Source organism: Octopus sinensis, linkage group LG9 (assembly GCF_006345805.1).
Source record: "Octopus sinensis linkage group LG9, ASM634580v1, whole genome shotgun sequence".
NCBI classification, from domain to species: Eukaryota; Metazoa; Mollusca; class Cephalopoda; order Octopoda; family Octopodidae; genus Octopus; species Octopus sinensis.
Genome location: NC_043005.1, coordinates 65,081,886 through 65,097,172, shown reverse-complemented (window position 1 = coordinate 65,097,172; position 15,287 = coordinate 65,081,886). Strand labels below are relative to the sequence as shown.

The 15,287-nt window shown below is 34.9% G+C and overlaps 1 protein-coding gene across 1 annotated transcript in view; it reads left to right on the top strand.

The window, feature by feature from the left end:
* LOC115215927 (corticotropin-releasing factor receptor 2-like) overlaps positions 1-15,287 on the top strand; it is a 365,649-nt gene that overhangs the window by 320,973 nt on the left and 29,389 nt on the right. Inside the window, exon 11 of the mRNA XM_029785287.2 lies at positions 2,049-2,090. Coding sequence (XP_029641147.2) covers positions 2,049-2,090 — 42 coding nt within the window. The remainder of the gene's footprint in view (positions 1-2,048; positions 2,091-15,287) is intronic.

Here is a 15,287-nt window from a genome sequence, read left to right as displayed (position 1 = left end):
ACATGCGAGCATGTCTAGATATACAACTATACGCACAAGAACACATACATAAAACAAAACATACAAATCTGCTCAGATACATACATATATACATAGATACATACATACATACATACATACATACATACAAAAACACCCTGTTGTTGATGTTGAAATTCCAATGAAGGAGCCTGGGATCTAGGTTAGAAACTGGCTCTTTCTCGATTGGCAAGAAATCTTGAAATAAAACTAAACAATGACGTACCTACATACATACATACATACATACATACATACATACATACATACATACATACATACATACATACATACATATATACATACATACATAAAGCTGAAGATCAGTGGAAAAGTGAATACCTTCGCTGAGCTATTGAGAAATCTGTAGTTACTCTATCCAGATTACAAGTTCAGGTTTATACCTGTAATTATTGGGGCCCTAGGATATGTAACGCACTGGCTAAACACCAATCTTGAGAAATTAGGCTTCTCAAACCAGAAAAGAGAAAGCTGATTCGAAAATTACAGATCCAAGCCATCACTGGAACTGAAAAATCTGTAAAACTTTCCAAAAGTTTATGAATTAAGCATATATGAGTATGTTATATGAGCACGTCTAGTGTATGCACATCAGAAGACATATATTAAACAAAACATACAAATAAGCACGTATGCATATATATATATATATATATATATATATTATATATTATATATATATATAGATAGATAGATAGATAGATAGATAGATAGATAGATAGATAGATAGATGCATACATACATACACACATACATACATACAATACATACATTACATACATACATACATACATACATACATACATACATACATACATACAAAAATACTCTGTTGCTGATGTTAAACTTCCAATGAAAGAGCCTTGGATCAACGTTAGAAACTGGCACTTTCTCTATTAGAGAGAAATCTTGAAATGAAACTGAATAATGACATATATACATACATACATTTATTAGTGACTAGTGAAGATTTATTAGACGTTCCAAAAATTCTCCAAATGAGATTCCTATGTGAATAGATGCACACACACACACTTGACTGTATCTATAGACAGTTCAACCAACACACAAACGCGACCATATAGTGACAAATACCGGGAACACTCAACTCAAATAGTCTTGTCATTTTCTTAGCAACTAGCTTTAACTCTCTCAAGAATTTAAATAAAATCAGAGAACAAAACTACATGCATGCCTGCATGAATATATATATACATACATGTGTGTGTGTGTGTGTGTGTGTGTGCTTATCACACTTCGAAATTGAATGATTAAATGATACAGAATCCAGAAAACCGTATGTATTGTGACTAGCTGGAGTCTTTCTTTTCTATTTTCTGTTACTAAATGATGGCATCTGACAAGGTTGAGCGAAGTTCTAATAACTAAGAAATTGTCACGGAAAATAAAGCCAGGTGCGTCTGCTGAAGACAGTGAATGTTGGAATAGCACTGAAAGACTACTATTCACGGTTCTAGCATACTATGCCAACACTAATTATCTAAAGTAAAATTGTGTGTATGTATGTATGTGTGTATGAGTATGTGCGTGTGTGAGAGTGTGCGTGTGTGAGTGTGAGTGTGTGTCTGTGTGTATGTGTGTGTGTGTGTGTTGTGTGTGTGTGTGTGTGTGTGTGTGGTGGAGTTTGTTTCGGTGAAACAGTTAATAGAATTAATTAAATCATAGTCTGACGTTTTAACTCTTACTTTCGAACATTTTTCAATTCTTGTGTACAGATGGCTTCTATCATTTTCCTATCAAGTTCATTTAAAATGTCTGTCATATGGGGAAAAATATCCAAAATTTCTCTCATAGCGTTTTTTCTACATGTTCTATATATTCGTTTTAAGAACGCATTTGCTCTCAGGAGCTTCTTTCATTCGTTACTATTCGTATTCTCGTTTTTCCCAATGCAAATCAAAGTTAGTTAGAAGCATTATAAATGCATAAAATATAACTTCACGTTATTAACCTGAGAAAGTCTGCAGAACTTTTATTTTACATTTCAGGGTCTACTTCTTGCAATTCTTTATTGCTTCATGAACAGCGATGTAAGTAACCTATTATTATTGTTGTTGTTGCTGTTGTTGTTGTTGTTGTTGTTGTTGTTGTTCTTCTTCTTCTCTTCTTCTTCTTCTTCTTCTTCTTCTTCTTCTTCTTCTTCTTCTTCTTCTTGTTTTTCTTTTTCTTCTTCTTCTTCTTCTTCTTCTTCTTCTTCTTCTTCTTCTTCTTCTTCTTCTTCTTCTATGTTTGACTTTTGCTTTATGTTTGTACAAGTTGGCTCCAAGTCTCACCCAGAGACCTCAAGAGACAACATGTTGGAAGTTCACGTTGTTGTTATACCTAGTGTGCCATATAAATGGGGTTTTTTTTTGGTATTGTACTAGTGAATGTTTAATAAATAAATTTAAAAAAAAAAGTTTGTTTTAAACCTTGAGATTACATAGAGAGTATTTTGTGTAGGATATGAGCAGTTCCCATGAGCACTATCTTTTGGATTTCTGCCATTTTGGGGTTTCCTGGTTTATTATTATTATTATTATTATTATTATTATTATTATTATTATTATTATTATATGTTTGACTTTTGCCTTATATTTGTACAAGTTGGCTCCAAGTCTCACCCAGAGACCTCAAGAGACAAGAGGTTTGAAGTTCACGTTGTTGTTATGCCTAGTGTGCCATATATTTGGTTGTTTTTTGTGTTGTATTAGTGGATGTCTAAAACAAATGTTTGTTTTAAACCTCGAGATTACATAGAAAGTATTTTGCGTAGGATATGAGCAGTTCCCATGAGCACTATCTTTTGAATTTCTGCCATTTTGAGGTTCCTGGTATCTGAGTTAGGTAGCAATCAGCCCCTTTTGCTATCATTCCCAGGGTACCTACGACAACAGGTATTGTTTTAGTCTTCAGCTTCCACATTTTGCTGATTTCTATTTCAAGATCTTTATATTTGCTCAATTTTTGGTAGGTCTTGGCAGATACGTTTATATCGATTGAGACAGTCATATCAATGAGGAGGCATGTTCTTTGTTTGAAGTTTTTCAATATGATGTTTGGCCTATTTGCATCTATCTTTCTGTCAGTTTGAATGGTGAAGTTCCAGAGGAGTGAGATGTGGTCATTTTCAAGCACTGGAGGTGGTTTGTGTTCCCACCAGTTTTGCTCATGGGGCAAATCCAGGTTTTTGCAGATTACCCAGTGAATATATTGTGCAGCTCTATCATGCCTGTTGAGATACTCTGTAGGCGCTAGAAGACTGCACTTGGAGACCACATGATCAATGGTTTCATTTTGTTGCTGACATACACGACATGTTGGGCTACTGCCGATCTTTAATATGTTGGCCTGGTAGTTTCTTGTTGGTAGGCATTGATCTTGAGCTGCTATGATAAACCCCTCTGTTTCAGATTTTAAGCCAGAGGCCATTAGCCATTGATGGGTCAGGGCTTTGTCAACATCTGCATTATTCGCTCTCTTTGGGTATTTGCCATAGAGAGGTTTTTCTTGCCATTTATCATTCAGAATATCTAAGGCCGAAGATTTAGCACGGGTTTTCATGCGCTTAGCTTTTTCTGTGCTTGTTTCTTGTATGTCTATCTCTAATTCCGAAATTGGTTGTATTCGGAATTCACTTAGATATTCCTTTGCCTGTTTTGTTACTGAGTATGATGCTTTCTTGTTTTCATGTTTTGAGACAAGTTTTAACATCCAGTCCTCAGAGTTTTTCAGGTAGGTGTCTCGGCCAATTGTAGCAATCTTCATTGTTATTGCCAGTTGTAAAAGTCCACGGCCTCCCACTTTTCTTTGCAGATAAAGTCGTTCTGTATCTGCCTTAGGGTGGTGCATTGTATGCATTGTCAACAGTTTTCGTATTTTTCTGTCAAGATTACATATTTCAGTAATTGACCAGTTAACGATATTGAAACTGTAAGTCACGACTGGTATGGCTAATGCATTGATCGCTTCGATCCTGTTTCTCGCATTCAGCTCTGTCTTGAGTGGTGCTCTTACTCTGCGATAACATTCTCTCCTGATCTTTTACTTCATCTCTGAATGCCTTATTCCGTCTCCTTTAATTACCCCTAGATACTTGTAGTTCTCCGCTGGGTCTAATTCTTTTATGACATTCTGCTAGTCAAGGTTAACGTTAGGTGTTTCTGTCATTTTTCCTTTGCACATTTATCGAGGCCAAATTGCATTCTGATGTCATCACTGAATTGTTTGACAATCGCTAGTAAGCTCTTGAGTTGTTGGTCATTTTTTGCAAAGAGCTTTAAATCATCCATGTAAATGAGATGATTTATATTTTTATCAAACATTTTATATCCGTACTGCGCGTCATTGAGCAGTTTTGAGATAGGTATTAAGGCTAAACAGAAGAGGAGTTGTGATAGTGAGTCACCCTGGAAAATGCCACAAGAAATTTTTACATCACCCGCATTTAGAGATTCATTGTCACTGTTCAAAGTTAGTGTGGTTCTCCATGATCTCATACTTACAGACAAAAAGTTTCGCAGAGTAGGTGCTATCTTATACATTTCTAGGCATTTCTTAATCCAGCTATGTGGTAGGCTATCAAAAGCCTTTTTATAGTCTATCCAGGCTATTAATAAGTTTTAGTGTCGTTTGTGACAATCTTCTAAGATCATCTTATTGATGAGTAGTTGATCTTTACAACCGTATTATTATTATTATTATTATTATTATTATTATATTATTATTATTATTATTATTATTATTATTATTATTATATTATTATTATCATTATTATTATTATTTCATCATCATCATTATTTATTATTTATTATTATTATTATTATTATTATTATTATTATTATTATTATTATTATTATATATTATTATTATCATTATTATATTATTATCATCATCATCATTATTATTATTATTATTATTTATTATTTTATTATTATATTATTATTATTATTATATTATTATTATCATTATTATTGTTTTTTGCTTTCTTCAAATTTTCTTCCATTTCTCGCCGGGTGTTTTCCGTACACCTAGGGCAGAGAAACTCATTGCTTGCATTACCAGATTACGGACGCAAATTCACAGGTAAAATATGTATTTAAAAAAATAATAAATATATTATTAATAAATAAATAAATTCATGAATGGATGCTATTCTCACAACGATTTTGCTCTTCTCAGTGCGTGAGTTGTTCCAGTTGACACGATTTTTTGCACTTCCTGTAAGGCTGGTAAGCCTGGTATCATTTTCAAATAGGTTTCAGCACCTTATTATTAACAACAGTATTATCACTACTACTACTACTACTACTACTACTACTACTTCATAAAATAACTCTTCACGTATACACACATTCAAAACATATCCATTCCCAAATATAACAAATTCAAATATTTAACCACTTCACATCATAGTGTACAAAGTAAATCACACGGGAAAGACAACCTTCAAGAACCTTATGTTTCGGCCGTCCAACTGACTGTCTACGTGTCTGCGGATTGCGAACTTAGTTGGTTTATACAACAACAAACCTTAAAGAAATGTTGAAGCTAAAATCTTCAGCTGTATGTATGAATGCATATATGTATGTAGGTTGTAAAGGAAAGGATCTTGTTTTAATCATCATTCCTTAAATTTTAAGATGTTTATTGTTCCGGAAATCGCGATAATCTGTAGGATATGAATTAAGGATTTGCATTCTCCACCCAAGATCCCAAGTTCAACCTTACTATGCCCCATGAGGATATCTATGTATGTATGTATGTATGTATGTATGTATGTATGTATGTATGTATGTAGTATGTATGTATGTATGTGTGTATGTATGTATGTGTGTGTGTATGTATGTATGTATGTATGTGTGTATGTATGTGTGTATGTAGGTAGGTATTTAGCTTGGTTGGTAGGTTGGTGTATATATATGTGTGTATGTATGTAATGCATACATACACATGCACAAACTTACACACACGTATATAATTAAAACAAAAACAAGCAACGAGTTATAACTAAAAGTGGCTATGGGCATGAATGTTGACAACGAATACGAGAACATGATAAATGTAATATAAGATACACTTTTGATCTATAGGAACTTGTTTTGCTTCGAGGGATGGCAAACAATGGGCCGGTGGCAATCTCAACCGATTCTGAATATGAAAGGAAGATAATTTCAAAAATCAAAAACTCTATGGAATTGACATGCCATTAAGGAAAAGAGGGTCTAATATTTTGGAGACGGGAGGACATGTCTGGACAGGTCTTTCTGCCTCAAGAAGCATCATTATCACGGGTAAAGTTGCTTTGTCTTAGCTTCAGCATACATGAGACTTAGCAAATAGAAAATGAATAGAGAATATTTGCTAGAACAAAAATGAACTAAGATCTCTCAGTCCATCTATTTCCCTCTCTCTCTCTCTCCCTCTTTATCTCTCTCTCCCTCTCTCTCTGTCATTACCTCTTACTTTCTCTCTCTTTCCATCTCTCTAAAGAAAGCTCTTTCTCTAAAAAGAATATACATGTATACACACACACATATATATATATACATACATACATACACACATATAGTTACGTACACATTCACACACACACACACACACACACTCACTCACTCACATACACACACGCACAGACGTGCGCACGTATATTCACATATATAGATGTACTAAAATTATACAATAGAAGCTGCTCTGTTATAAAATCTCTACAGGTGCAGCATTTAATGTATATGTATAATTGAAGCTCTAGAAGCTTCAGTTTTTGCCCGGAGAAAAATCATTTTATAGACTTACTAGCAGTATCGCCCAGCGTTGCTCGGGTTTGTTTCGACCCTTTAGAATTGGAATTTTTGAAAAGTAAATTTTGCCTTATGTAGCTTGTCATTCTCTTTAAGTGAACATTTTTCTGGTTGAAATACACCGAAAAATGGCGACACAGCAGTCAAAAAATCGTAAAAAAATAAGGATTTTCATAGAAAAAAAGCACCTTTTTGATGTAAATAATTTTTGGTGTTAACATGGTCCGATTTGAATTTTTTCTTCAATAGAAGGAAGAGCAAGTCTTCTATCGTACTTTCAATTTTGGTCAACTTGTGTCGCAGGGTCTCGGAGGGGATAGTGTTAGTTGAAGGCTACCAAACCTGCCACACACAAACAACTTCAGCTTTATATATAGAGAAATTGTATTACAAAACGTTATATTTCACAGTTCGAATATATTCTGCTTAGGCGACACATTTGCAAACTAATGTGTAGTTCATTCACTATTTCTATATTCTTCAGGTTAATTAGACTGTAATCATCAGGTTTGGGCACCGCGTTGGCGGGTTTTTAACTTGTCTAGTCGATCCTAGTATATATTTTCAATCTCGTACTTATTCTATGGGTCTTTCTTACCAAACCAGTACTAACTGTCAAATGATAAGAAACAGAGACAAAGACACACACACACACACTCACACGCACGCACACGCACACAAATACACACAATCATACATACGTACGTATTTGTGTACGTATAGATAGACAGTCAGACTGACAGACAGATATACAGAACGGTAGATAGATGGATTGATAGATAGATAGGTGGGGAGTGAGAGATAGATGTAGTTGTGTGGTTGAGATACTTGTTTCTAAGTCCCACTGTGTGGCATCTTGAGCAAGTATGTATGTACGTTACTATTCAGCTAATTTCAAGATTTCTTGCCAATAGAAAAAGAACCGGTTTCTAACCTAGATCCAAAGCTCCTTCATTGGAATTTCAAAATCAACAACAGGGTATTTTTGTATGGATGTATGTATGTATGTATGTATGTATGTATGTATGTATGTATGTATGTATGTATAAATGTATGTGTAAATTTGTGTTTTATGTATATATTCTAATGCATATAGTTGCAAATCTAGACATGCTCATATAGATTTAAATGATAAACTTCTGGAAAGGTTTACAGATTTTTTATAGTTCCAGTAATGGGTTGGATCTGTAGCGTTCGAATTAGCTTTCTTCTTTCTGGTTTTGAGAAGTCTAATTTCTCAAGATTGGCATTTAGGTAGTGTGATACATATCCCAGGGCCCCAATAATTACAGGTATAAACCTGAACTTGTAATCTAGATAGAGTAATTGCAGATTTCTCAATAGTTCAGCATATGTGTTCCCTTTTTCACTGATCTCCAGCTTTATGTTAACATCCGTTGAGCAGCTAATTTCCACAACTGTGCACAATTTCTCTTCTCTATCTCAAATCATTATATCAGGTCGGTTGTGCTTACATTTTATTTTGGTCTTCACTGGGACATTCCACCAGTACTGTCTCGAAAGTAACGACAGCCTTTGAGAAAGATGGAAAAACCTCTTCGTCGAAACAAAACTCCGGAAGAAAACCAAAGCTTTCAGATAGGGACCGTCGGACTCTTACGTGAATTGTTAAAAAGTACAGCTCCCAAAATTACTGCAATTTCCACAAAAACTGTTCGGCAGGAGCCGCACAAAGCCAGATTTCACGGAAGGCTGCAATCAGAAAACCACTACTTTCAAAAACAAACGTTGCAAAGCATTTAGAGTGCAGTAAAAAGCGATAGCACCGGTCCCTACAGCAGTGGAACAATGTTGTTTTCTCGGACGAGTCATTCTTTACCTTATTTCCGACCACCGGCCGAGTATGTGTGTGGAGACAGCCAAAAGAAGCATCTGACCCAGACTGCAACTTCTTCCAACTGTTAAACATGGAGGAGGATTTGTGATGATCGGGGCTGGGCTATATCTTGTCAATTCCCCAGCCCAGTGGTTTCTCTTTATGGCAGAATTATATTCAAGACTATTTTATCTCATCAAATTCATCCTATGGTTGCGGAACTGTTTCCGGAGGGAAAAGCAGTCTGTCAGGATGATAATGTACCAATTCACACAGCTAAAGTTGTTACTGAATGGCACAAGGAACATTCTAGTGAAGTTGAACATTTTTCTGGCCACCACAGTCCCCAGATCTCAATATTATTAAACATTTATGGTGCATTTTAGAAAAACAAGTAAGGAGTCGACATCCTCCACCATCATCACTACAAGAACAGGAGACTGTTTTAGCTGAAGAATGGACAAAAATCCCTTTGGAAACAATTGAAACTTTGTACGAGTCCATACCTCGTAGAATTCAAGCTGTAATTACTGCCAAAGGCGGTCCTACCCCATATTAAAATAAATTTGTTTGAAATTTTAAGGTGTTTCCATTATTTTGCCCAACCCCTGTATATATTCTGTCTCTGTCTGTTTGTCTGTCTGTCTGTCTGTCTGTATGTATGTCTGTCTCTCTCTCTCTCTCTCTCTCTCTCTATATATATATATATATATATATATGTATTTATATATATACAAACTCTCTCTCTCTCTCTCTCACACACACACACATATTATAGTAGGGAAAATTCAATTAAAGAAGTTTAAATCAAAATTTCACAATATATTAGATATGTATATATATATATATATATATATATATTATATATATATATATATATATACACACACACACGCACATATATATATATATATAATTTAGAGAAAAACCTCTATTAAACAATTCAATAATTAAAGATGTTATTCACACTATAGAGGAAATATATACTATAAAAACCTTATTCTAAAATCAATAAAGTACAATAAAAAGTACTCTTTACTATTTTTTTATGGTACTTTATTGATTTTTAGAATAAGGTTTATATAGCATATGTTTTGTATATGGTGTGAATAACATCTTTCATTATGAATTGTTTAATAGGTTTTTCTCTAAATTATATGCATATTATATATATATATATATATATATATATATATATATATTATATATATATGTATGTGTGTGTGTGTAGAAGTTTGAATAGGGACACACGAGTTGATATATATGGAAAAAAGGTCACCTTCACTATTGACATATGCTTTCAACGTGCCCTACCATACATCTCCACACACAACCCTCTTAACAATGAAGCCTTCGACACCATCCTTCAAAACATTTCCCTGCTAAAAAACGACCACAGAATGAACTTAATCCTCCAAACACACACCATCATAAAAAGCAAGAGACAACCCAAATCTATGAAAAGTCTCCTAACACAAGCCCGAATACGCTCAGCAACAACATAGAATCCGTCAGTAAAAAATGCGGAAGAAATAACTGTGGGATATGCGTCAATTTAATTGAGGGATCAGAATTCTCCTTCAAACAGGGACAACATTTCACAGTGAAAAGCAACTTCATATGTGCTTCGGAGAAGCTGATATACGCACTAACATGCTCTGGGAGTCAAGAGCAATACATAGGCCAAACAAAAACAGTCTACGTAAAAGAATGGCTCTGTACAGATCCCAGATCAAAATTCCCCAAAACAGAAAATAACATTCAGCCAACACATCGACATTTGCGGCAATAAAAAAATCCAAGCTTCAGAATTTTCTCCTCTAGGAATTCAGGGACGATACAACCTGTAGCCAACGAATTAGTAAAGCGACTCTCTTTATTACGAAGTACAGATCCCTTCTGAACGCGTCTACAACAAACAACATATCCACCACGGCCTTAGAATAACACAAACACACGCAAATATTTAAAATGATACACTCAAGAGATTCTCAAGAATTCATTAACAAAACACTCCCAATCACTGCTATTATCCATAACGAGTCAATTATAGGTTACTTGACATTTTAACACCCTACTACTATCATGGCACTACCGCATTCTTCTTCTTCTTCTTCTTCTTCTTCTTCTCTTCTTCTTCTTCTTCTTCTTCTTCTCTTCTTCTTCTTCTTCTTCTTCTTCTTCTTCTTCTCTTCTTCTCCTTCTTCGTCTTCTTCTTCTTCTTCTTCTCCTCTTCCTCCTCCTCCTTCTTCTTCTTCTTCTTCTTCTTCTTCTTCTTCTTCTTCTTCTTCTTCTTCTGCTTCTTCTTCTTCCCTACCAAGAATTCACAACGACTTCGAGCCCAAAAGAGTAAACAAGAGAGACAGAGACAGACAGAATCAAGGAAAATGTCCCTTGTATTTGAATACTATGCAAAATATTCTTTTAAAAAGATTTTTCTTTCAATTTTTCCAAAAGTTAATTGTTTCCCATACTTACAGTTGAAAAAGTCTCAATGACTGAAACCGGCGCTGAAATGTTTTTTGTAAAATTATTTTAGCATTTCCTACCTTGACCTTTTTTCCATATATATATACACGTACGACACGACTGGTTTATGAAGTTTCATGACAAGGAATGTTCCACTGGAGCTATATAGAAGTTTATATATGGCACTAGCTCAATGCATCGTGAATCCGAAATAAAGTGATGGCGAATTGAACTTCCTAATCACACATCTATGCCCGCCACTATCCCTGTATATATAGAAGTTATTCTTAAGGTACCAAAGAATTTTGTTGAATGTCCTTTACACCATTAGAAATTATTACCGAGATTTCACTTTTTCTATTGTTCAATCCTTGTTCAGTCAAGGTACTTAATTTGAAGAAATTGTAAATGTTGGCAACTATGTTTGTTAGGGTATCCATACAATTACCATTGAAAATTTATGCAGCAGTCCGAAAAATTAAATTTTACGAATCACATATATAATTCGTGGAGGCGCGTGGCTTAGTGGTTAGGGTGTCAGCATCATGATCGTAAGATTGTGGTTTCGATTCCTGGACCGGCGACGCGTTGTGTTCTTGAGCAAAACACTTCTTTCACGTTGGTCCAGTCCACTTAGCTGGAAAAAATTAGTAACGCTGTGATGGACTAGCGTCCCGTTCAGCCGGGGAACACATACGCCATTGAAACCGGGAAACCGGGCCCATGGGTCTGGCTAGGCTTTAAAAGGGCGCATTTATTATTATTTTTAAATTTATAATTCAGATACAAATAACCGATATCTTTTTCTAGCTTTTATGTACGTTAATTGTTATGCAGATTGTGTGAGGGCTCATAGCCTAGAGGTTAGGGTGTTGCATTCACTATCGCGAACTCGCGGGTTTGAATCCCGGACCTGGTGGTGCGTTGTATTCTTGAGCAAAGCACTTCAAATCATGCTAGTTTGTGATCACTTCAACATCTGACGCGTGCCATACAGTACACCATAGAGGGAAAGATGATTTCGAGGAAGGAGTGAACTGATGTACAGCACACACATTTGATAATTATCAAGAAATCACCTGTGCTGCTTGTTCAGCAAGAAATTTCAGAACCGTCTTTTACGAACTCGAGAGGTTACCATAGATGTAGAGCGTGCGTAGTTTGCCTTTACGTCCTATGTAGGCTTTACAAATAATGTTTCGTTTTCTCATGGTAATTATAGAGCAATGTTATTTTTCAAGAAAATTTAAATACTCTCACACATATCAACTATTTCTTCGGGGTGATTTGCGATTGTTTTGACAAAGTAGCATACTTTACGTCAGCAGATTCTGCGCTTCGATTTATCTTTTAATCACAGATATTCACGTATTTTAGCTAAGAGAAAATCAGTTCACATCAAATACTTTTAGTTCCTCAATGTGTGGAGTAAAATAAATTATGGAAAAAAATATGAGAGCTTCTGATAAGATTTTCTACAACTTTTTATTTATTAGTTGTTTATTCTTAACGTAATATACAGAGATTTCACACTTATATATATATATATATATTATATATAATATATATATATATATATGTATGTACGTATGTATGTGTGTGTGTTTGTGAGTGTGTTTGTGTATGTATATATGAATCTCCATATGCATTTTGTTTGTGTGCATGCGTGTGTATGTATATATATATATATATATATATATAACAGAAGCATACATGCACCTGGGATGAGAATCCGGTATTGAGTAAGTAGGCATTTTTACTGACACTTTTAGTGAAACTTAATATTATATACATTTTCATAATTGATGATTCTTATAGAAATAAAAAGGGAAAATTTGAAATATGAAGTTTCGGATAGATTCTCATATCTTTGCTGGTAATTAAATGAGAGAAAAGTGATATTCGATGAGATTACTGCCGCAGCTGTTGTCGTTTCCTTTATTTGTCATTCCACACAATATTAACTCACATTTTTACTACGGCTTTCACTCTTATTTTAATAGTTTGTTAAACGAGTCATAGAGAATCCATACATGTCTATTCTCATTTTAGCTTTCGTGAAATATTATTTCGAGATATTTTTAGAGTTTTGTCAAAGCACAAGTTGTTGAAAACAACAAGAGCAGTAGCAACAACAACAACAACAACAATTGTTATTGCTATTATTATCATCATCATCATCATCATTATTATTATTATTTGTAGTAGTAGTAGTAGTAGTAGTAGTAGTAGTAGTAGTAGTGGTAGTGGTAGTTCCAAAATGAAAACAAAAAAAACATTATCCAAAGATGAAATATGATCATAATGTGGGATTTACATGTAAAAAGGGATAGGAAAAACAGCACAACAGCAATTTTGTTTTTAAATACCCCAAAACAGAGGAAGCCGCTTCGAGCCACTAAAGAGAACCTGACAAGGTTTCAGTTACTTTGACCACCACTGGCAAATGCATATTCTCACATTTCGTTTCCCGAAGCTCAGGGTTCCTTCCACATGTGCCATATTCATTACTTTCGGCCAACTTTCTAAGAATTTACTGCGGTAAACACTCTACTCTCCATTCGCAGCTTCCTTTTCAAGTGAAAATACTGATCAGGGCTTGGTCGAATAGGAAAGAGTCTGCCTTTAGTCCTTTCAGACTCGTTCACTGTATAAACTCTTTCACCCTAGCTATTAATCAAAGTAAACTGCTTCACTTTTACAATGGAAAGAAAGTGATGGGATAATCTTCATAATGGGACTCTGTTGATATCCGAGTTCATTCTGCTCGCGATAACAACTATTCGACAAAACTCCACAAACATGAATGCGCTCAATTGAACGAGTGCGTTGCGCTCTCCTCATATCGCGGACAAATCCGGTTGAACAGTCCGAGATAAGAGTAGAGCGTAATGCTCGTCCACTCCCAATAACTCTGCTATGCCAGCAATATCTAGCAGTTACCCATAGTAACCGGCGGCGAGCTGGCAGAAACGTTAGCACGCCGGGCGAAATGCGTAGCCGTATTTCGTCTGCCGTTACGTTCTGAGTTCAAATTCCGCCGAGGTCGACTTTGCCTTTCATCCTTTCGGGGTCGATAAATTAAGTACCAGTTACGCACTGGTGTCGATGTAATCGACTTAATCCGTTTGTCTATCCTTGTTTGTCCCCTCTATGTTTAGCCCCTTGTGGGTAATAAAAAAAACAAATATCTAGCAGTTACCCATAGTTCTTAGGATGAAAGTTCTCTGGAACAGTTTTCATCTCTTTGACCCCTAGATTTTTCCCGTGAACATCGTCATTCTTCCTTATCACTAGTTGTCGAAAGAGCACCAACATGGACATCAACCGACTGGTTTAGTAGATTTATATGTGGTCTGAAAGTGCCACATGTAAATCTACAGATAGCAAGCACCCACTCTTGATCTTCACTTTACTAAGATCTATCACTAGAAATGTGATATTCATGGTGAGATAAGTTCTTAAATTGCCTTAGATGGAAATCAATCAATATATCATCCAGTTAAATAGCTACTTAGAGAGTATAATAGTATTTTTGTAACAATGTAAGAAATAGAAACGAAATTTCTATAGACATTTCAACTTAGTTTAGAATATAATAAATATCTAAGAGAAATGTGTAATGCAAAAACTGCAATACTAGCATTACGTTTTCAGGGTATTGATCGATTGATTTTTGTGAACCATACTCCCGGCCAGGAAAGATTCCAAATTGGTGTCTATCCCTATTGTAATAATTTAAAACTATTTACTGCAAAATTTCTCTTGGAAAAGATATTAAACCTTCACTAAGCAATGGAGCCAGTATACAGTTACTTGACCAGCTAAAATTAGCTGCCAATTACCTCTGCGTATACACAGGAGTGGTCGACTTTGAATTTCGGTTATTAAACTCTGTACATTATCTTTGCGATCATTACATTGGAGTATTATTAGTAGATCTATCTCCTTCAGTATACTCCTCCTGTTTATTTTATCGACCAATTTTTTTGTAATAATATGAGATACATAGACTGGCAGTCAATTTTGTCTGATATTCTAGCATTCCGAATTTATACAAATGTAAGATAGAAATAGATGTTTAAAAAATATTTTTAACTGATACAAAGTAAATTTTTCTCAAAAGTTGCTGACGATGAAAT